Source organism: Lissotriton vulgaris, chromosome 5 (genome assembly GCF_964263255.1).
Source record: "Lissotriton vulgaris chromosome 5, aLisVul1.2, whole genome shotgun sequence".
Classification (NCBI taxonomy): Eukaryota; Metazoa; Chordata; class Amphibia; order Caudata; family Salamandridae; genus Lissotriton; species Lissotriton vulgaris.
The window spans coordinates 216,509,270-216,533,513 of record NC_141693.1 but is presented as its reverse complement, the minus strand read 5'-3'; the positions used below and the strand labels follow the sequence as shown (position 1 = coordinate 216,533,513).

The 24,244-nt window shown below is 45.9% G+C and overlaps 1 protein-coding gene across 1 annotated transcript in view; it reads left to right on the top strand.

The window, feature by feature from the left end:
- Positions 1-24,244, top strand: part of PNPLA7 (patatin like domain 7, lysophospholipase) — a 1,710,105-nt gene that overhangs the window by 430,609 nt on the left and 1,255,252 nt on the right. Inside the window, exon 15 of the mRNA XM_086921192.1 lies at positions 14,702-14,860. Within this exon, the coding sequence (XP_086777318.1) occupies positions 14,702-14,860 (159 nt within the window). The remainder of the gene's footprint in view (positions 1-14,701; positions 14,861-24,244) is intronic.

The window sequence follows — 24,244 nt, the reverse complement described above, 5'->3', positions numbered from 1 at the left end:
ATATAGCAAAGAGCGCTCTCAAGGCGCTAGGGGCATAGACAAGCCCACAGGAATGACCCCTGCATCAAGAAGGGTCCCAGCATCACAGGTTAAGGTCTCCAGGGCAGAACAAAGTCCAGCAAAAGTCCTCAAAGATGCAGCCAGGCAGGGGGACAGCCAGGAAGAGTCCCCCAGCAGTCCATCAGATGTCCAGGAGCTGGGCAGGGCCCAGGGATTCCCCTGAGCCCCAGCAGCAGCATGCCCCTGGCAGATTCAAGTTAGAAACCAGAAAATTTTGGAAGGGGACACAGCCCCTTCTTATACAGTGAAAAGTCTTTGAAGTCTCAGTGTGAGAACCAGCTGGACTGGTTTAGAGGGAAGTCCCTTCAGTATCAGGGACAGAGGTGACAGTCGCCCAGTGGGAGGTGGAGCCAGCTTTGTAGTTAGGCAGGCACAGCCCTTCACTATCAGGTGCCATCTCCTCCCACTTCCCTGGCAGCAGATGCTGCCTTTCATCCATGGGCTGACTCAGACAACCTCCTGGGCTCTCCAGCCCCTGTCATCCTCAAACCAGACAGTCAATCCACAAGCAGGCCCAGGCACTCTGGGCCAGGCTCACCAGCCAATCACACGCTAGACACAAATTACACAAATATGCCAACTTCTAAAAGTGGCGCTTCTAGACTAGACACAATCATGCCGCATATATCATTTTGCAGCATTCATTCTCACGAGTTCGTACATACCAAACTCGCCCCAGCACTCCCCACACATCAGGAACTACCATGGGCATACATATTCCCCATTCATCCCTATGGGAGGGCAGGTCACTCATCATACATACACAGAGAGCTCCAGCACTTTACACTGTACCACAGTGAAAAAGTGCGAAGAGGCCTAAAATCACCAACACCAGGTTCCATAAATAGGCTAGGAAAAAGCAAAATGTCTAGGGGTGAACCTGCCCAATGGGCCGGGTCCAACACTGCAATTGTCAGAAACAACCTTCCATTTACAGACGAATGCTTAAGGATCCTATGAATTCTAGAAAGAATAAAAAAGCGGAGCAAGAAGACTGAATTTGTATTATGTGCAGAGGAGAGATCACTGTAATTGTTTACTGTTGAATTGTATCTGGTGTGCAACTTGTAATTTTATAATTCTATAATGTACCCTTTGGTAGTCTCGCAATGAGCCTCCAAGAGGGTGCCACAAATTTATATTTAGAGAAATTGCTCTGTGAAAAATCCATACATTTCTAGTACCACTGCTTCCATTTCTTTGTATATATAATAGTTGTTCACTAGTTCATTCAGTGATAGTTTTCTAAAGAGAGTGGATATTCACAACACTTCAGTCTTTGGGGTGATTCCTTTTTCTTTCTTGTACGGTGCACCTTCAGTTTCCGTGATACACCTAAAACTAAAAAAGAATGACGTCATTGAATTTATGCATTGTGAAGGGCCAAGTTGATGCTTCTTTGGATCTGCACTACAAATATGTGATTCTGTCCAAGTCTGTTTGAAGCACCTTCTGTCCCAATTGAATTATGTCATATTGTCTTTTGCATCGTTTTTACTTCCGCATTGTCATCATAACTAGCTTCAAAATTAGGGAGATTTGTAACCGCTGGCACACAATCTACAACAGGAGGGTAACATTTAGGAGGTTCTCACCGGAGTATCAAGGAAGGTCTTTCTTCAAAGACACTCATTCCTCATAAGGGTCATAAAGGTCTTTTGCTTCTTCAACAATGGCAAATAGCATGTTAATCATTGAAGATCTGGATATATGGTTTATGCCATTATGTGTAAATGTCACCGGAACACAGATTTGGCAATACAGTACCATAGTATAGCTTTGCATTTATGTATTTCCTATATTAATTTTCAAAATAGGAAGTATTTATTGCAAATAGTAAGTGAAATACCAAACTTTACAATTTTGTTGTCTGCTGTAAAAAGAAACTAACCAATCAGTTAGGTGTTTGTTAAGTGCGACTACTCACCCGTAAGGATCTCAAGGCACCCGGACGAGGGGGTGAGGGGGTCCCAGTCCATCAAGGAGGGGGTCTGTTGACGAGCCAGGTTTTGAGGTTTCATGCGAAGATGGGGAGCAATATTATCTGTCTGAGGCGGAGCAGAATGTCGTTCCAGGCTCTGGCCGCGCGGAAGGAGAAGGAGCGGCCTCCTGTGTGGAAGTTGGGTCGGCTGTTCAGGTCAGGTGTCGTGGAGGGCCTTGTGAGCGTGGGTTAGTATCTTGAATGTGACTAGCTTCGATAGAGAGCCAGTTGAGTGTGCGAAGGTGCTGGGAGATGTGGCGGTGTCTTGGCAGGTTGAGGACCAGTCTTGTGGCGTTTTGGATGTTCTGTAGCTTGCGGGTGAGGTTTTTGTTTATTCCGGCATAGAGTGCATTGCCGTAGTCGAGCCTGCTGGTGACCAGGGCGTGAGAGACGTTCTTCCTGTGTTCAAAGGGGATCCATTTGAAGGTCTTACGTAGGAGGCGGAGGGTGTGGAAGCAGGAGGACGAGACAGAGTTGATCTTGCGGTCCATTTTGAGCTCTGAGTCCAGGATGATTCCCAGGTTGCATACGTGGTCCGTGGGGGTGGGCGGGCTTCCGAGGGCGGGGGTCCACCAGGTTTTGTTCCAGGTGTCTGGATTTGGGCCCATGATGAGTACTTCCGTTTTGTTGGCGTTTAGTTGTAAGCAGCTGTTTTTCATCCATTTGGAGACAGCTTCCATGCCTTCTCGAAAGTTGTTTGGCGGTGTTGGGTTCGTTTGATAGGGAGAAGATGAGTTGGGTGTCGTCTGCGTATGACACAATGTTGAGTCCGTAGGTTCAGACGATGGGGCAAGCGGAGCCATGAAGACGTTGGAGAGCTTAGGGCTGAGGGCGGGCCACTGGGGGACTCTGCAGTTGGTAGGTGTAGGGTCTGAGAGGAAAGGGGGGAGTCTGACCCCCTCATTCTGCCGGAGAGGAAGGAGCAGATCCAGTCAAGGGCGTTTTCTTGGATCCCTGCGTCGTGGAGTCTGCGTATTAGGGTGCGGTGAGAAATGTGTCGACGCCGCTGAGAGGTTGACTAGGATGAGGGCTGCTGTTTCTCCTTTGTCCAGTAAGGTACGGATGTTGTCTGTTACGGTGAAGAGGGCGGTTTCCGTATTGTGTTTTTTTTCTGAAGCCGAATTGGTAGGAGTCGAGGATGTTGTGTTCTTCGATGAATGTGGCGAGTTGTCTTTTGATGGCTTTCTCAATGATTGTAGCTGGGAACGGTAGCAGGGAGATGGGTCTGTAGTTTTTGAGGTCGGTGGGGTCCGCCAAGGGTTTCTTCAGGAGGGGGTTGATCTCCGCGTGTTTCCAGTCAACAGGGAACAAGGTGGCTTCCAGGGAGCGGTTGATGGTGTGGCAGAGCATGTGTACAATGGTTTTGGTGGCTCTTTTGAAAATGTGGTGGGGGCAGGGGTCCGTGGGGCCCCCGGAGTAGATTGACTTCATCGTCTTTAGTGTGTCTTTGGTAGTGAGGGATGTCCAGTTGTCGATCGATGGCTTCAGGGTATCTGGGTAGGTTGGTGAGGGTTCAGTGTGTTGGTTGTCTTCGTCAAAGTTGTCATAGATGCTCTTGATTTTGTGGTGGAAAAGGTGCTGAGTTTGTTGCTTAGGTTTTGTGAGGGAGGGATGTCGGTGGACTCGCTGGTGGGTTGGGCGAACTCCTTGATGATGTTGTAGAGTTCCTTGCTGTTGTGTGCATGAGTGGAGATTCTGTCTTCAATCACTTTTTTCCTTGTTTTTCTGATGAGTTGGTGGTGGGGTTTGGTGGCGCGTGTTGGTGGCGGCTCTGAAGTTGTTTTGGGCTTCTGTGGATTTGGTGTTCCTCCAGGCCTTTTCTAGGCAGCGGCAGGTGTGTGTTTCGACTCTTGAAGTGCGGTGGTGAACCATCTAGCTTTCTTGGCCTGGGTGTTGTTGTTTTTCTTGAGGGGGCTATGGTGTTGGTGCTGTCGGAGATCCATCTGTGCAGGGTTCGGGCTGTGGTGTTGGGGTCGTCGTTTTCCGCAATGGTTGGGGTGGAGTTGCTGAGTGATGAGGTTAGCTGGTCGTCTGCGATTCTGGTCCAGTTTCTTTGTGGAAGCAGGTGCTATTGTCTGTGGATGGTGGGTGTTCTGAAGGTGAAGAAAACAATCCTTGATCATCTAGTTAAATATGTAGAATTTCAGAAAAACACCTATTTTATTATTAGAAAAAACATTGTCTGTAGATGTCAATATTTGTAAAGCTGGTCTCTCCAAGGTGCAGCTAATAGACATATTGGAATTTAAATGTTTAGGTTTTTTTTACCTTTCATTAATAGATTGTTTTATTGCCTGATTTTGATGGCATTAGCACTTTAAGCTTTTTTAAGTTGTTTGTGAAAGTACTGTATTTCTAAGCACTTTATCTTGTAAGTATTGCGCTTTTATGCACCTTACATATTTGTTATGTTATGTTATGTTGAAAGAAATTTCTTAAGCGCACTAACACCGATTGGTTTCTTGGCGCTGTCAGTGATAGAGGGTATGACCAGGAAAGCAGGCGACCGGGATTTATTGGAATGCTTGCAAAGTTAAGTACATAATTTCTGGTGTACTTTTCTAGCATGAGTACTTTAAGTTCTGTATTAGTGTGTATGAATGTACTATGCAGATATGCACTTTATTTTTCTGGAAAGTACTGTATTCAGTATGTACTTTATTTAGCAAAGCCGAGTTCCATATTTGTAAGCACTTCTGTTTTTTAGGTATCATTGCTTTCAAGTGACTTCTTTCTTTGTTTCTATTTTTCTTAAGTACGGTATTTTTGTGCACTCTATATATTTTGTAAGATCAAGTACCACATGTTTGAAGAATTAGAATTATTCAGATATTAGTCCATTGCAGTTAGTATAGTCTCCTAAAAGACAGTGATGTAATCCTAGTAGCTGTGTTTTAAAATACTGACAGAGAACAGTTGCCACATCTGGTTAGCTTAGTATGTCCGTGTATGATTTGGCGCTCCTTTCTTAGTGATTTACAATGATGTATGTTTTGTTTATTGTGGTATCTCCTTAATAATTTATAATAATAATATTAATAATGGTAATAAAAATAATTGATTGTTGATAAAAACAGTAGGCAGTGGCCAGTACCATTAGAAGTAAATGCAATTCTAGGGCTGTTCAAATATGCATTACATGGTGTTTTATATATGTGTGTGCTTTTAGAAAGATACAATATTTTAAAACAAGCATTTACAATGCAACGGTCTCACCTTTGCAAAAGTTAGAGCTATTGGCATTGTAAATGACAAAAATGTTATTTATGTGTTGGCTTAATAAATAAATGGCATTGTCATTTACAATGCCAATAGTTTAATCTCTCGCAAAGGCGAGACCTATTGCATTTGCACCCACACACACACACAGAGCGACACACACACACATACACACAGCCACACACACACACACAGCCACACACAGAGCCACACAGATACACATACACAAACACACACACACACACACAGCCACACACACACACACACAGAGCCACACACACACACACAGCCACACACACACACACAGAGCCACACACAGCCATACACACAGCCACACACACACAGCCACACACCCCCCCCCCACACCCCCCCCCCCACACACACACAGCCACACACACAGAGCCATACATACACAGAGCCACACACACACACAGAGCCACACACACACACACAGAGCCATACATATACAGAGCCACACACATACAGAGCCACACACACACACAGAGCCACACACACACACAGAGCCACACACACACAGGCACACACACACACACACACACACACACACACACACACAGCCACACACACACACACACACACATACACAGAGCCCCACACACATACACAAAGCCCCAGAGCATAATTCCAAGAACCAATGTAGTTTAAAAATTACTTGTGAAGAAGCATCCGGGGGAACCGTGGAGGTGCTTACAGCACATTTGCTACCGTGCGCCCCGGGGTCCATCACTGGGTGCTGAGGTAAACATCCTGCGTCACGAGGCCGCCAGAGACCTAAAAAAAGCACCACTACTCCCAGACCCGCCCTTCCTGTCACACACTGAAAACATTTTAAAGCATTTTAGCAGATTATGTCACACAGAGGTGTGCGGGGGGAGGACACTTTTTTTGGTAAATGAGTACTCGGCTTAAAAGGGAATGAAGAACCTTTGACCATAGATTGGTCATTACCTATATCGGAAAAACTATGAAGCCGATAGATCTTGCTTGTAGGTAACTCCATGTCACTGAAATACATGATGGCATGCTGGAAAATGCATACACACATTTCATCTAACTAGTAATGACGAAAGGTCAAGTCAACCTCACAAAATGTAACCCAATGACCCGAAGGTTGCAAATACTTGGCTGGATAAAGAGGCATTAACCAATTTAGAAATGTTATGGGATTTTTGTTGTTAGCGGGCTCAGTTTAGATGTTTTTAGGGGACCCTTTCTGCGAGGAGTTATACCCGGTGTTCCTTGGGAGGATCTTGGGCATTAAGAGCGGCCACTGATTTACCCCCACGTGTGCCACAACAAATGAAACAATAGCAGAGTCCTAAGCAGTAAGAAGCTTAGGAGCTGACATGGTGGTTCTGCGTGGCATCTCCTGAGAGCAATGAGGTCCAGTTAGGGAAGGAAATGAGAGCTCGGGGGAGGCAGTCTCCTGCTAATTGTATATATGGCCGGATCTGCCCTTGCTCATCAGGGCTGCCAGAGCCAGTCTCAGCTCCAGACACGCGCCCTTCGGCCTCTGCATCAAGGTGAGGGCTGTCTGGGAGCCAGACTCCTGCACCCTGGGAGGCGTGCCCGGCCTCTGGCTGCCAAGGAGCGGATTAAAGGCAATCTACAGCTGGCTATGCTTCATTAGGGCACACACAGATGCGTGTTAGACTGGCAGCTGTGCAGCGCCGGATGCCTTACTTTCATTGGAAACCGAGCCAGGGTGCACTGCGTGTTTCTGCCGGGGTCTCCTTGTATCCAAAGCCGGCGCCCTGTAGCCTAATGATAGTGTTTAGAGCTGGATTTCTAAAGCGCCCCGTGCGTCCTTCGTACTTCTAGGCACATTGGAAGGTCTGCTACAGGGCTGATGTTGCCTACAGGCTGGCCACGTTTTCTTGAGTTTCTTTGAAGGCGAGAGGACGGAAGCCGTGCAGGTATGCCGTCCAGATGGGTTCGTGATCTAGCGCCTGTCATCTGCTTGCGTCCAGGCGCTGCGGTGATGGGAGGGGTTCTTTCCAGCCTCTGATCTGCTGCTGTGGGAGTGAGGGCGGTGCTAGCACACGGGAGGCCACGTTCTTTATGAATGGGGGGTTGCACTTGTTCCAGGCATTGCCCCTCTTGTGTGACTGCTGTCCTGTGTGTGAGCGGCAGTGAAGCGTCACGTCCGGTTGGAGAGGGCTCCATCGGTGTGCCTTTATGGGACAGATGGAGCAGAGGGCCCCACCCCGTCACTCACCCTCCCTCTCTCATTGCTGTATTACACACTGTCGTATTTCACGACACAGGTATTTCAACAGTGAAGTAACTTTCAAAGCACGGTTAATACGATGTTATTTCACTGCAGGCCTGTATGTACCATGGTTAGGGGGGCAAGCCCGTTTGTAACTTCTGCGGGGGTGCGGAAACAGCTGGGCACAAAGCGTGCAGGGAGATCCGCCATGATACTCTTCTTTTGGGTGGCAATTTTTGAGCAGAGCAGCGCTACTGCTTCCTGTGTAGGCTCAGCCATGCAGGTGCAGCAGTGGTCAAGGGGGAGGGGGTGATGTTCTGCCCGTACTCTCCCTCTCCTGAGATAGGCACCCGCGCTTTGCTTATAACATTTTAGAAGTAAAGCGCGGGTGCCGCGATTATACTAAAATGAAAGAAATATAAAAAACATCTATTTCTTTTATTTTGGTATAATCGTGGCACCTGCGCTTTACTTTTAAAATGTTATAAGTAAAGCACGGGTGCCGCGATTATACCAAAATGAAAGAAATATAAAAAAACATCTACTTCTTTTATTTTGGTATAATCGCCGCACCTGCGACAACGTACACATTTCTCTTTTACAGCCGTCCTGCTCGGACAGGCTCGGGTTGACTTGCTGCTGGCGTAAAAGTTTTCTTATCTTCTTTATGGGGCCATCTGTCGCCCCATAAAGAAGATAAGAAACCTTTTACGCCACCAGTAAGTCCTGTAAGCCAGCCTGAAAAGGACCAGGCTTAAAGAGAGAGAAGAACGTCACTGGGACCTCTTCTCCAATGGCTGGTCACCGTTTAGCACGAACGGTGACACCAGCCAATGGAAAAGAGGGGCAGGGCTTAACCTCGCTAGTGAAACTCACTTTACATCATTAAATCTTGCCAGCTCGACTGCGCATGTGCGCAGTCTTTCACAGGCCGAGACCTAAACATATGAGTTTCACCTTTCTAATGTCAGCCCCCCAAACCACTCTACAGAGTTTCATCATTGTCAAGAGTAATGGAGGATCAGATTATGCAGCAAGGGTATCCGCATGAAAAGACAAATACTTCAGCATTGAGCTAAATACAAAATGGAATAACTGCTTTTGCTGCTTACTTAGCAGATTTCAGCAACACATTTTGTTTTTAGCTCAACTAGATCAGAATAATACTGTCTGAGAAAGTGATATGTAATGCTGAATAATTTGACTTTTCATTCGGATATATTTTATAAAAGCACCCACATATAGAACACACTATGTAATGTATATTTAAGAAAAATAAAATGGTAGTTGCCACTATGTAGTTATAGTTTAATTTTACCAAATTTGGCACACAGACATCTAAGATCCTAAATGCCAAATTTCCATGCAGTTCAATGCATCTAAAGAAGGTTTTTTTCAAAATGAAAAACATCCTTTATCAGGTGTTTAAATTTTGTTTCACTTCAACAAGTAAAAAGAAAAAAAAACACAACAAGAAGTGCCATAAATAACCACGTTACAGGGAGGAGTAACATGAATGAAAATTGTGCAAACGCAGATCTATGCAGGAGTAAAATACGCAAAGCAGTGCCCAGGAATGGAAACGTGCTCCAACTCTGTATACTGGGTACTGATGCACAAGACCTTAGCGTTGCTCAAACGAATCATCCTCCTCTGTCGTGGGGGCCAGGCAGGAGCCTTAAGGAATCAGCCAGCAGCTTCCTCCAGGACTTGGGATCCTCACCCAATTTGTCGCCATGTCTACACATTTTAAGCCGGATCTCCTCTGCCACTGCCCAGCAGAACAAGGTTAGGTTTGTCTAAAAATACGTGTAATCCCATTTTAGCTCCCATAGGACATTTTTCTCGCAGCTACATCTAAACAAAATGAGTTTGTCCTGTCATTCATTTTAGGTCAGATGTCTCAAACCTGAGGCCTCGGACCCAAGACTTTGACTAGCTGATCCTGAGAGGAAAATGCTCTCTTGCATCTGCTTTTGCAGTAAGCATGGCACAGTTCCCATATCATGAGAAAAACACATCCAGAAGACACATAGCAAGGTGAACACACCCTGTGCCCCAGGCCTTAGTGGGGTGGTATCCACAAAGGACCTACCACAAAGGGCCTCCCACAAAGTTTGAAAAAGAATGGTCCATGGTGGGGGGGTCACAGAAGTCTTTTCAGTTCCATGTTCTAGTCAGACACAGAATGATGTCCTTAGTCATATGCCTGAAAAGAGGCGGTGGACTTTGACAGTCGTAGACCTGGATGAGTTTCCCTATCGCAGGCCATGTCCCAATACTGAGGCAATGGGTAAAGGGACATTTTGTTTCTGCTACATCCACAGGCTTTTGCAAATTGACCAGGGACCATAAACATTTTTTTGGATCCATATAAATGAAACATTCAACTTTGCCCACATAAAATCCCCAATTTAAGTGTGTCCTGGCATCCAATTGTATTTTAAGAGGGTCGCTCCTAGTAAACTCCATTGTTTTTTTTAGCTACAAGTGAGCGAACTTTATCGAAAGACTATGGTGTTCACTTGAAGGTTGGACTTCTGCTTATTATTTTACATTTTTCAAGAACATTCTGGGCTTTTCATTAACTAAGATTTGAGGTAACCTTTCACCACATCATAAACGGCCTGTCCCATAGCAATAGGGGACACATCTATTATTTTGTGAGGGGCCGGAAGCCTGTGCATATCCAGTAATTCTTGGTTGTTCAACAAGAAGAAATGTTGAGGCAGTTATCAAGGAGATTCATCGATCTTTACCGGCTCACCAAGATGAAGAGGACGTCTGTCTTAGGGAGAATGACGTCGAGTGAAGTAGTGTGGCTCACTGGTTAGAGGCGGCAGACCCGAGATCAGAGGACGGCCCGGGACCAGGGTTCGAATCCCGGCGCGGCAGGTTCTGGACCAGGGTCAGCGGACTCGATAATTCTCTCGCCTCGGTGCCCACTCTGATCAGCGATCACACTCGGCAACTCTGGGCATTAGCTTGCCTCATCTTCACTAACGGCCCCACCAGACCGCCGGGATGCCTGGTCTCACCCTGGAGATACCCATTAAGGGACCATCTCTCAGGGAAGACAGGAAGGGTTTCGCAGCGGTCGAAGCGCCTTGGGACCCTACGGGTAAGTAGTGCGCTATATAAATGCCTATACAATGAAGAGTGGGAGAAATACACCAACGATTCTGTGTGGGATTTTTTGAATACAAGTAGGGTCACCTGGAAGTTAAGTGACCAAAAACGTAGTGGGCAAGAGGACACTACTCCTTTGAAATATCTATGAGAGGTACCTTCAGTATCAGAAGAGAAAAGAATAAGGGCTGCAGGAATTGGAGAAACCCCAGAACATTTCCCGAGAGGGCACGATGGGGAGGAAGAGCCTTCTCGGTCATAGCACCCAAGCTTTGGAACACTCTTCCTTTATCCATATCCGGCTTAGAGTTGCATTAACTTTCCGTAAGGCTCTGAAGACCTGGCTCTTTGCCTTGGAAATATGATCTTCCATACTCTGCTTCACCATTTGGCTGTAACTGCGTTAGCGCCTAGACGCCTTAGGGAATTTCTTCACGCTTTATACATTGTTTATTCATTCATTCATTCATTCAAGAGGCAATGCAGGATGCAGAAGAAAACAAAGCCCCACCTGACCATCACTGCACTCACCGGCTAGTAGTACAAGACCGACATCTGATGCGGAAGTAGAAGATCCGCTTTGGGAATGAAATGATGGATGATGATTACGCTGAATTACATCTGTACCCATTAGAACCATTTCAAGCAAGAAAGAGCTTGACTCTGTAAATAAAGAAGGGCAACCCCTTCCGCATTCCTCTGTGGCTGTGCTGCCCGCTGTGTGTTAGTGCAAGGCTTGGTGGTAGGCTGGCATTAACGTCTTATTTACTTGAAACCTGGTTAGCGCTGAGTGATGCTGCGGTGGTGCTGAGTGTTGCTGCGGTGGTGCTGAGTGGTGCTGCGGTGGTGCTGAGTGGTGCTGCGGTGGTGCTGAGTGGTGCTGCGGTGGTGCTGAGTGGTGCTGTGGTGGTGCTGAGTGGTGCTGTGGTGGTGCTGAGTGGTGCTGTGGTGGTGCTGAGTGGTGCTGTGGTGGTGCTGAGTGATGCTGTGGTGGTGCTGAGTGATGCTGTGGTGGTGCTGAGTGATGCTGTGGTGGTGCTGAGTGATGCTGTGGTGGTGCTGAGTGATGCTGTGGTGGTGCTGAGTGATGCTGTGGTGGTGCTGAGTGATGCTGTGGTGGTGCTGAGTGTTGCTGTGTTGGTGGTGAGTGTTGCTGAGGTGATGATGAGTGTTTGTGTGGTGGTGTTGAGTGATAATGTGGTGGTGCTGAGTGATGCTGGGTTAGCGCTGAGTGATGAAGTGGTGATGCTGAGGCTAGAAAGGCACAAAAAAGAGTGTTACAGAGGGCAGAAGGTCAGAAAAACAAGGGATAAAAAATGCTTGTGTTGTAAATGTGGGTATTGTGGTCAAAGTAACACCACCTTTTTTTGTACTAGATAATTACAGATTTTTTTTTTTCCACTAGAAAAAAAAACTTAATCCTTGTGAAGAAAACAAGACTGGGAGGGTGGAAGTACAATAAGCTCTTGGTATTGCTGTGGGGAGGGGGGGCGAGTAGAAATGGCCTGGTAGTCGTTAAAATTGTGAAGCAGTGGGCGGTTTTGAGAAACATTAGGACTTGTTCATACTTTAACGGCATACTTAAATGGCCTGCGTTAAAAAAGTGAACAGCATTGGTAAATGTTTAGAAGTTGTGCGGCATATTTTGTATTTATGATGTGATTTGTATCACATATTTGTATGTCTTGACGTAAGCATTAAAATACAAGTTGTTGCCACATTTTGTATTTATGATGGGACTTGTCAAATTTATTGTGATGGAATGATGTAAAGAGCGAAATACAAGTCTTGCGACAAACTTTGTATTTATGATGTGACTTGTATATTTTTGTGATGCAATGATGTAAACATGCAAAATACAATTCTTTTGCCACACTTTGCAATTATGATGTGATTTGTATTACATATTTTGATGTAATGACATAAACTGCAAAATACAAGTTGTGCGCCACACTTTGTATTTATGATGTGTATCACATAATTGAAATCAAAGACGGAAACAGCAAAGTACAATTTGTGGATCAAGTCAGTGGCCTGAGTAATGGGGTTTGAGATAAAAAAAAAATGTAGAGCGAAGAGCGTGCATGAGAGTGAGGGGGGGGTGGAATAGATGAAAGCGCAGCTGACTGAGAGAGAGGCTGTCGTCTGCGTGTTTGCCCGCAGTAAAGGAAAAGAAATGAAATGTACCAAAAGCATGAAACTTGTATCATATATTTAGATGCAATGACGGAAACAGCAAAATACAAGTCGGGCGCCACACTTTGTACTTATGATGTGACTGTAGATGAGCCGTTGTGTTTTTCGTTTCCTTTAGCTCAGATTTGCATTTCACAGCGGATGGCCGCCAACAGATAAGAATCTTTATGGCTGAGCTTAAAGCACTCCAGTATCCTGGTGTAGTTTCGTCCCCAGACGCCCACCTCCCCCCCGCCCACGAAAAAAAAACATGATGGTACACACAATTGCAGAGCTTTGTGTTAGTTTTTGTTACAAATGTTCTGTGGTGCAGAGGCCATAGTGAGTAGGTCTTATGTCACTTTTAAAAATCTTGACTATCACGCAAGTTATGGAGCAAGTCTGTTGCCTGATTAATGGGGTTTGCGATAAAAAAAATGGGAGAGCGAAGAGCGTGCATGAGACGGAGGGAGGGGGTGGAATGGACGAACGTGCAGCTGACTGAGAGAGAGGCTGTGGTCTGGGTGTTTGCACGCAGTAAAGGAAAAGAAAAAATGTACCAAAAGCATGAAACTTGTATCATATATTTAGATGCAATGACGGAAACAGCAAAATACAAGTCGGGCGCCACAGTTTGTACTTGTGTGACTTGTATCACATATTTGGATGCAATGACTACTTGTATCACCTAAAAGAATAGCACGCAAGTAATGGAGTCTGTGGCCTGAGTAATGGGTTTGGAGAGCAAAGAGCGTACATCTTGTATCACCTAAAAGAATAGCATGCAAGTAATGGAGTCTGTGGCCTGAGTAATGGGTTTGGAGAGCGATAAGCGTGCATGAGAGGGAAGGGGGGTGGGGTGGAGTAGACGAACGTGCAGCTGACTGAGAGAGAGGCTGTGGTCTGCGTGTTTGCGCGCAGTAAAGGAAAAGAAATACATTTTACCAAAAGCATGAAACTTGTATCATATATTTAGATGCAATGACGGAAACAGCAAAATACAAGTCGGGTGCCACACTTTGTACTTATGATGTGACTTGTATCACATAAAAAAATAGGACGCAAGTAATGGAGCAAGTCTGTGGCCTGAAGGGGCATAAAAAAAAACTCAGCGGCCGCAAAATGAAAGCCTTTGATGCAGCAGGGGGCGGAGCGGAACCCCTTGAAGTGAAGCTGCTGGCGGCCCCACGCTGGGGGAAGTAACAGATGGCTTGGATGTGAAGCTCTTGGAGGCAGGCGGCTCGGACAAAAGCTTGTGCACGAGAGCACATGCACTCGTGGAAATCTGCTTTTTTGGAGAGCTTAGTTTAACTCTTGGTTTCACCTCAATAGACTCGTCCTATTCATTCCTGCGGAATGGAATAGACCGAAACCTAAAAAAAAAAGCTAGCATGCAGCTACTGAATAAGATGAGGACAAACATCCAGAAGATTGCATCAGTGTTTAGGCATTGTGAAGAGTCTGCTGTTTTTTTGCGGGACGTTTCAATACAGACATAACCATGATATATGCTCATATGTTTTAAACTCGTGTTTAAAAACAAACAAAAAAAGTCACACAAAATATCCATCTTTTGCTGATTTAAAGCTGCAAATCCATTATTACATCTGTGCAACTTATTTCTTAAAAACTTTCCCCAGGTTCTTCTTACTTTGGCATAATCGATGAATGAATGTTGTGGGATAGTCAAGGGTCAGACCAGATGTATTTTATTGTAAGACAATAAAATGTTTCTGTGGATTCTTTTGTATTATTTCTTGCCTTGTTTAAAACATCACTTCAAAAGTAAAAAAAATATTTCTTGTTAAAATGAATAATGTTTATTCTTTAAGAAAAGCTTAAGGGTTAATTAGATAACACAACTGGAGAAAAATACCGTTCAACCTTTGCTTTTCCCCTCTCAGTTGACCGCGAAGAAGTCTGTGACGGTGACAGAAACTCCCTCGGCAGTTTTCCATTACACAGAAGGTCACAGTGGGATGCCAGACTTTACTGTCAACCGGCAAATTGATGCAATCTTCGAGGCCGCTAAGAAAGATCTTGTAACCTTGATAAAATTAGACGTGAGTATTATTGTAAAGTAGACATTAGTAGTGTTCGTAGCCCACGGTACTGAATTTGTCAAGAATCTAGATGGCCGGTGCAAAATCTTATCAGAGTAACTAGTGCTAACAAGAATCTAGAGAGTTGTACTGTTTGTGGTCTCATTGACACCTTATGAAGACACAGTTCTTTCATCTGAAAATCCAATGTTACCTCACCTTCCAATACGTTTGTGGCAAAGGTAGGAGAAAACATTCTACTGGAGTGTTTTGGCCTTGACTTCATCTACGGAAGTCATTGGATTTCAGGTGCAAACTCTGTTTGTGCTTGGAACAGGATCCCAAGGCAGGCTGCATTTGCCTATGCTCTAAAGGCGCATGTGCTATTTGCCCCATGCTCTCATCTCTGGAACAGCAGATAAAACCTGGGGAGCAACTTGTTATCAAATAATGTGAAGTTCTGAATTGGGCACTCATTTTCCATTGTGAGCAAATCAGGATTTTATGCTATGTGTTTCAATGCTATTTGCTAAGTTAACCTTGTGAAAAAATAGGATGAGGTGCAATTTTCACTTGCGCAGCTTGCACATTTGCAGTTAGCTCACAGATAAATAATAGCTAATTGGAGTTTGCACCTAAAATGGAATTAGCCTTGTAGTTGTATTCAGGGCCTATTTGTTCTTCTATAGAAGAAGGGTGTTACGTCAATCACACATAAGGTGATTCAAGGAATGCTTGCAATAAGTGAACAATGGCAGTCGCTCAGCGTAGCATTCCAACCCACAGTTCCTTTGCCCACCATGCCACTTCAGTTTGGACCCAGCTATATGCAAATCAGTCTTGATCTTGCTCCAGGAGCAACAGTCCAGCCTGAACTACCAAATGAGGATCTCCCTAACCCGGAACGCAAGCAAACCAAGCAGGGTCAAGTTTGATTTGCATATGTCTGGGTCCAAACAGGTGGCATGGTGTGCAAAATAACAGTGGTCTGGGGTGGCCCCAAGTAATTACCAGAGGTTGAGATTAATTATGCATCACTTTTTTCTATACTTCAGTGTGATGCCCCAAGTTTAACAGGTATGCTAAGACGTGGGTACCATGCTTACTGTGCCACTGGATCTCAGCTGCATCTGACTGACCAGCCCCAGTCAGTGGAATTCGACCTTGAGTTGCTTGTGTTCTGTTTCAGGGAGAACCTGGCTTGGCAGTCCAGCTTGGACCATTCTCATTGGATCAGGGTCAAGGCTGATATGCATTTGGTGGCGTCCAAACTGAGTTGGCATGGGGTGCAAATTAACGATGGACTGGGTTGCGGACCATAGTAATTACCAGTGGCTGAGAATAATTCAGGCATTCAATCCATCACTTTAAAAAAAATACTTTATAGAAAATGGTGCATGCTTGGGCTCAAAATCCTTTTAGCATGTGATGTCTGTAGTGGCTGCCTAGACCTGATCTAATGCTAGATGTTTCTGTGCTACTGATATCTTTGAGTTGATAAATCTCTTCATCATCATTTGAATGCTCATTCTGCTCCTGGCTGCTCTATTCTTGGTTCCCTGAATCAAAACATGAGGGCCCTGGTTAGTTAACTTAGCAGGTGACTAAGATAAACCCTCTACATGTTTAGCATTTTGTAATAAGCAGAAACAGTTTACTGTTAACTCATTCAATGTTACAACTGAGAGGTCATGTTGTTGCCTTCTCTTTAGATGAACGTTATTTTTATTGCACTGTTGTTGATATGGGTCCAAGGAGGTACATGCCCTTTACTGCAGAGGTGTACCTTTTCACTGCCATCCTTTTCCTTCATCTGCCACCTGGCCACCTGCTGAAATAATTGGTATTGTAGCGCTTATTGCCAGACTGCTCATTGCCATTGAATTGAATTGCGCACTGCTCGCAGTGCTTACTGTAATTAATTGTGCCTGATTATATCGACATCGTAGCGCTATACTGCTAGACTGCTCTTCATTTATTTTTCAACTGTGCATTGCTCGCTTTGCCTGCTTTAATTATTTGTGCCTGATTGTGCCGGTGCCACTGCCCATTTAATAGCGATTTCAGGTTGTGCTCCAATCTCGTCCTGTTTTGCTTTTGGGCTTACTGCCATTTTGTTGTTTGTTGTTGTGCCTCCCAGCCTGGCTCTCCACCCCGCTCCCGCCTCCCAGCTGCTCCTCCCTCGCTCCGCCCCCTCCACGATCCATTTATGACAGATGCACTTACGCGCAGCGTTCACACGCTGCGGGCGCGCCCTATGCGCGCCAAAGGTAAGCCCGTCTACGCCCGTCCGCGCCTGGACCGTGCCCAGCGCCAGATCCCGTGCCAGCGTAAAACCCACTCCACCGCATAACGTACGACGCCACAACCCTCTCAGCACTTAACCCCGGCCGACTTCCAAACTGCTACCAAGCCGCCCCAGGACACACCCATGGACCCTTCACCTGCCACTCCTGCAAGTTTGACTACATCAGGACCCACACCAAATCCACAAACTCCAAACAGAGCTCCGACACTAACCACCTGAAGTGCATCCTGCTCAACACCCGCTCGGTCCACAGACACGCCATTGAACTTTGGAACCTACTCGACACCACATCGCCGGACGTCGCCTTTCTTACACAAACATGGATGAACACCGGACATCGCCATAGCCATCCCGGACGGCTACAAGATCATCCGAAAGGACCGCATCAACCAAACAGGAAGAGGCATCGCCATCGTCCATAAGAACACCATCCGCATCACGACCAGTTCCGACGATAACCTCGCAGCCACCGAACACCTTCACTTCCAGATCCACACCGACCCCAAGACCACACTCAGAGGCACCCTCATCTACAGGCCACCAGGACCCCGCATACAATTCAGCGAAGACATCACCGACTTCATCAGCCCACACGCCCTCCCCTCCGAGGACTACATTCTACTGGGAGACCTCAACTTCCACCTGGAAAAGAACAACGACAGCAACACCACCACCCTTCTGGACAACCTCGCCAATCTCGGACTCAAACAACTTGTTGACACCCCCACCCACTATGCCAGGCACACGCTCGACCCAATCTTCACCTCCAGCAAGCACATCTCCTTCAATCACACCACAGCTCTCCATTGGACGGACCACAGCTGCGTTCACTTCAACTACAAAAAGACCACGACCCACAACCACCCACAACCAATCCCCCGCGGAAACTGGAACAAAATTACCACCGACGAGCTCTTCACATCGCTTCACCAAAACCCTCCTGCCAAATCATCGACCCAAACCAAGCAACCACCAACCTCACACAATGGATCACCCACAGCGCTGACGAATTAGCACCCTTGAAAAACCATCAAATCAAGCAAGGTAGCAAAAAAGCCCCTGGTTCAACGATGACCTTAAGAAATCGAAGAAGATCTGTCGCACCCTCAAGAAAGCCTGGCGAAAAAACCCAACCACTGACAACCTGGCCACCTTCAAGAACGCCACCCGCAAACACCACCAACTGATCCGATCCACCAAGAAATCCGCATTCAAGGATCGACTTGACAACAACGCCCACAACAGCAAGGAACTATTCAACATCGTCAAAGAGTTTACCAACCCCACCGCCGGCACCAACGACCTCTCTCCCTCCCAAGACCTCTGCGACTCTCTAGCCTCGTTCTTCCACAACAAAATCGCTGACATACATAACCGCTTTGGAGACCAGTCCACCCCACCCACCTCCGAACTTAAACCCCCCTCCAACAACGTTTGCGCCTGGAACCCAATCACCACTGAAGACACCATCCGCCTGATGAACTCCATCCACTCAGGATCGCCAACCGACCCATGTCCCCACCACATTTTCAACAAAGCAGACCACATTATCGCACCCCATCTCCGAGACGTCATCAACTGCTCCCTCAACTCCGCGACCTTCCCGGAAAGCTGGAAACATGCCGAACTCAGCGCCCTCCTGAAAAAAACCACAGCAGACCCCACTGAACTTAAGAACTACCGCCCCATCTCGCTCCTCATATTCCCTGCCAAAGTCATTGAGAAAGCCGTCAACAGTCAGCTCGCCACCTTCTTCGAATCCAACAAATCCCTCGACCCTTCACAGTCCGGCTTCCGAGCCAAACACAGCACCGAGACCGCCCTCATCGCAGCAACAGACGACATTCGTACTCTACTGGACAACGGAGAAACAGCCGCCCTCATCCTACTTGACCTCTCCGCAGCCTTCGACACAGTCTGTCATAGCACCCTTATACAACGCCTCAGCAAAGTCGGAATACAAGGAAAAGCATTGGACTGAATCATCTCGTTCCTCGCCGGAAGAACCCAGAGAGTCCGCCTCCCCCCTTGTAGATCAGAAGCCACCGAAGTCATCTGCGGCGTACCACAAGGATCATCACTCAGTCCCACCCTCTTCAACGTATACATGAGTCCCCTCGCATCCATCGCACGCCAAAACAACCTTAACATCATCTCCTACACAGACGACACCCAGCTGATCCTCTCCCTCACCAAAGACCCAAACACCGCCAAAACCAACCTACACGAAGGGATGAAAGAAGTAGCCGAGTGGATGAAGAACAGCTGTTTAATACTGAACTCGGACAAAACGGAAGTCCTCATCTTAGGATCAACCCCCTCCGCCTGGGACGACTCGTGGTGGCCACTGGCCCTGGGAAACGCACCCATACCAACGGACCACGCACGCAACCTGGGCTTCATCTGGACTCCTCCCTCTCGATGACCAGACAAGTCAACGCCGTCTCATCATCATGCTTCAACATCCTACGTATGCTCAAAAAAATCTTCAGTTGGATCCCCACCGAAACAAGAAAGACGGTCACCCATGCACTGGTCACAAGCCGACTGGACTACGGAAACACCCTTTATGCCGGAACCACAGCCAAACTACAGAAAAAACTCCAACGCATCCAAAACGCCGCAGCCAGACTCATCCTAGACATCCCCCGCCAAGCTCACATTTCCGGTCACCTGAAAGACCTCCACTGGCTCCCCGTCAACAAGAGAATAACGTTCCGTCTCGTCACCCACGCACATAAAGCCCTCTACGACCTAGGACCCGAATACCTCAACACGCGCCTGTCCTTTTACTCCCCCACCCGCCAAGTACGATCGTCCAATCAAGCCCTCGCCGCAATTCCACGAATCCAAAGATCCACCATGGGGGGGAAGATCCTTCTCCTACTAAGCGGCCAAGACCTGGAATTCTCTCCCCACCTACCTCCGCCTTACACAGAACCACCTCTCCTTCAGAAAACAACTAAAAACTTGGATATTCGATAAGTAAATAACCCCCCCTCCCTCAAGCGCCTTGAGACCCTCTGGGTGAGTAGTGCGCTATACAAATTTTAAACTTGAACTTGAACTTAAATCATGCACATCATAAAATAATTCACTGCTCTAGACACACCAAACCAACTATGTATGACATATAGCACCTAGCACATACTAGACTGCACGGATAGGGAAGAATGACTAGCATGTCTGTGTTCTGGGGATGGCTTTTCAGTATCGTTATAGTCGGTGGTGAAGGGGCATGGGTGCTACTTGTTAGTTTAGATAGGCACTCTTTTCACATTCTGTTTGTTATTTGCGCTTTGGTGTGTGAGCACTTGGAAGTAGAATTCCAGAAACTACAAGGATTCCTGTGTGACTGTTAAGGAAATGGTTTGCAGTCTGCTTGTTGTAAATGGAGTTGAGGCGTTTGGCAGGTCCTGGTATGATCACCCTGCTATGTGTGATGAGCTGAAAAACTATCTCTTTTGCCTTCTTCGCACCTCAAAAGATTTATTCTAGCAATCCAGTTAAATTCTCTTGAATCACCACAGCAGATTGTGTACTTGTACCCTTCAAGCTTATCTAGGCTCCATACAGGCTATTCAGATAAATACACATATGACTGTCTGCCCAGTATGAAGGAATGGCTTCTTCAAACAGTAATTCTGCCTTAGAGGAGCTGGGGGGCAGAGCTGATTGGGGATCGGAGCTGATACCTCTCTGAGAAGCTTTTCTTTTTTTTTAAATGATTTTCTTTGAATGAAACCGAATCCTGAAGTAATTTGAAATAGAAACCCATTCCAGTTGCATCCCTATAGTAAGAAATAGGTTCTTAAGAATCATAGAACATAATGTTATCAATTCGAAAACTGAAGGGTATGAAGAGATATTAACCCATAGATCCCATTAAGGATCCAAACTAGAGGAGGAGACCAATAAAAAGTGAAATACCTAAAAAAATAAGTATTTAGCGTCCCTCAATGCAAATCTCCTTTTTTCTAATCTCATTAACTATTACCATGTGTTAATATCCAGTGACGTCAGGAAAGCAATGACGGCAACTTTAGCTTAAACTTGCCTTTATTCATTATGCACGGAGATCAAATTTCTGATTTACAGATTACATGTGCAAGGTATGTCATTTCCTAGATAGGCCATTGCTAACAAGCTTAAAGTTCATGTTCTTCATATGGAGCCTAAAAGCCTACCACACAAACAGTTGGATTTCAAAGAGGTGTCCTTACTTTCTTGAGAGCATTCAGCAGCTCCTTGGACAGAATTAAACAAGGAAGACCCAAGGTTCGCAATTGGACCTGCTTCCTAAATTGTCCAGCGTTTGCAGTCTCATACGCATCCTGATTATGTTTGCCACACAGTTTTAAACTTACCAGTATTTGCCAAGGCTTTCTCTGTTGCATTTTAATGGCTTTCCTGTATGCCAGATTGAGTTTCCACAGACGTTTCAGTCTTTTTCAATGGTTTAACCCTCCCTGGAAAGGACTTCATATTCAACTCTGTTCCTCAGACCTGTGGTCATGTCTCAATGTAGAGCATTGATTACATTTGAGCATTTCCTCTCTTCCCTCTAGGGTTTTCCGCCTCTACAATCGCCTCTTAGTACCCTTGGTCAGCGTGTGAATATATAGCTTGAAGGCTTCTTTCTGGGTTCCCTTGTTGTCCTCAAAGCCATGACTGGGGTCAGCTATTAGTGTGCTTAGCTGCCAGATGTACCATGCTGTAAAATGCTACATTACAGTCATATAGCCTCATTAGAACGTGCTTGGGAGACCAATTTGAGGCAGCAGGGAGCCAGGGTTCACATGCCTGCAGTGCAGGTACGCACTTGCTCTCTCCCTTGTCCCCGGAGTAGGTGCGAGAGGGGACACTGCTCTTAGTGATGGAAAGGATATTGCCTTTCAGAACGTATCCTCTACTTGCTGCTGCTGCTTGTTGCACCGCATGTCAAGGCCTATGCTTGTGTTCCAATGCAATATCTTGTACAGAAAGGTCGCTTTACAGTTTTAGGGCCTAAAATGAGATGCTCTAAGGTATTGTAGCTATCTTGGAGGCTTGTAAACCCCATGGGATTGCTAGAGATTGCAACTTATGATGCTGATTAAGCTTTTTGCAGGGTGAAATTCCCAGTGATGCTAGTCTTCAATGTGCAGTGACAGGTGAAGCATCGAAATGGCTACACTACCCATTAAATATGGTGTTGGCGAGGTGAACCCGAGTGTCAGGAGAGGTGTATTAAATGGACAGAAGAAGGGAGGCTGGAGTTCATTTCCATTGTGCTCCGTATGACTGAATTCACAGTGATTCTTGCAAGCACTGGTAGTGTGGCATGTTCTGGTACTGGGGAGGAACACATTTGAAGATTCAGTGTTTGCCCAGGTGTGATTTCCATGGGTGCTCTAGAAACTGGAATGAAGAGAGTTGGGAAACACTTCTTGCGATGCTGGCTAGCTGGGCACTACATTTTGAGTTAGTAAATAATGCATCCATCCTTAAACGATCTTTATGCTCAGTGTGTGTATAGTGTATTGTCTTTGTTCACTAAAAACGTTTTAGAGCTTATGCATTAGTGTCTGAATGACAAAGCCTGCTTTCATGTGTTTCTATGATCCGTCCTGGTTAAGTGACCCATTTTTAGCAAAGAATGGAGATAAGTGATTGCAAGCGCATACAACAGTCACTAAATGGTCCTGTGGATAAGTATCTGGACTCTTTAAAATCGAAATAACAATGGATTTTAAATTTGAAAAATGAAATAATGTGTATAGTTATGGTTTTTAAAGGTAGCGCACAAATTGAGAATTAAAATAAGATTCCCTGAACAAGTGAAACATCTGCTACGATAAAAGAGAATTTAAACTGCTGATGTGACAAAGATGCCCGATGTCTACTCTTAGGAGGCACTCCTGTTGTAAAAGGTAGGAGAAATATTGATGTATTAGACTTGCATAGCTAACTGGTGGAGATGACTGTGTGGAGTGTTACATGCATAGAGGGATGGCCCAGGAAACAGGATGTTTTGGGTGTGGAAGACCCTCATTTGTTGTTCATGACTGGAAGCTGTAATTGGTTAAGTGCTTAAGATTTTTTCTGCTTTACCTTTAGAAATACAAAGAAACTGTTGCAGGGTATTTGTTTTTCTCCTTCTCTTCTCTCCCCTGGGGATAATGCAGTAGAGAAATCCGAATAAAGAATGGTAAACGTAAAGGTCTTGATTGCTGTTGGAAATGGCCCTTCGGAGGGTGTTTCTTCTCGGCTTTTTTTCCTTTCTCCTTCCCAGTTTTCCGCTGAACTGGATGCTAGCCTCAGGACTCAAGTGCATTTGGCACTGCCGTGCAGTGTCAAATCACTGTGCTCATCATGTACATACTGTAGAGAGGTGTATATATAATTGGCTTATTTGAGTTAGCAGTAAGTCCTTTGTCATGGGATAAGACCCATGCCAGGGGCATGTCGCTTGAATGTGCTTCCGCTGGCCTGCTGCACTGGTGCCATCCACGGATGTAGCTCATCAATTGTGTCACAGGTTTTCCCTAGTGGGGCTTGTGTGCACAAGTTATTGTTACTCTGTTCGGCATTTAAAAAGCTGCGTGCCAAGGTTCTGCATGTCCCCTGCTATATCGGAGTTCTTTTAGGTGACCGGGTGCAGTGTTGGGTAGAAGTTGGGCAGGTGTGTGTATGTGTTACCTACAAGAGTCGTGAATGACACCAGATGGTGTGTTTGGTACAATGGGGCCTGCTTCTCGCATTGGATAAGCATGAGGGGTGGTAGGGAAAAGCATTTGAGAATTATTTCCTACGGGCAGAATAGTAACAGTATGGTGTTTGGTATCGATGAGTTCATAACGACGAATCCTCTCCGGGAGTGGGTTTAACATTACCGTGATGGAAATGTCACTTTGAGAAAGTGAGCATTTCAGTGTGCATGGCTCTGTGTACCTGGCGGCCTGTCTCCTAATTTACAACTGGGTGCTAGGAGGATAGCCACCTCTGTGCATTCCTGAGAAAGGGCTTTAAACTAGGGATTCACAGGAAACTGCGGACCTCTGACTCTGAAGGGCCTTTCTGGGATGGTTACATGGGGGTGGAATTGGCACCTGCCT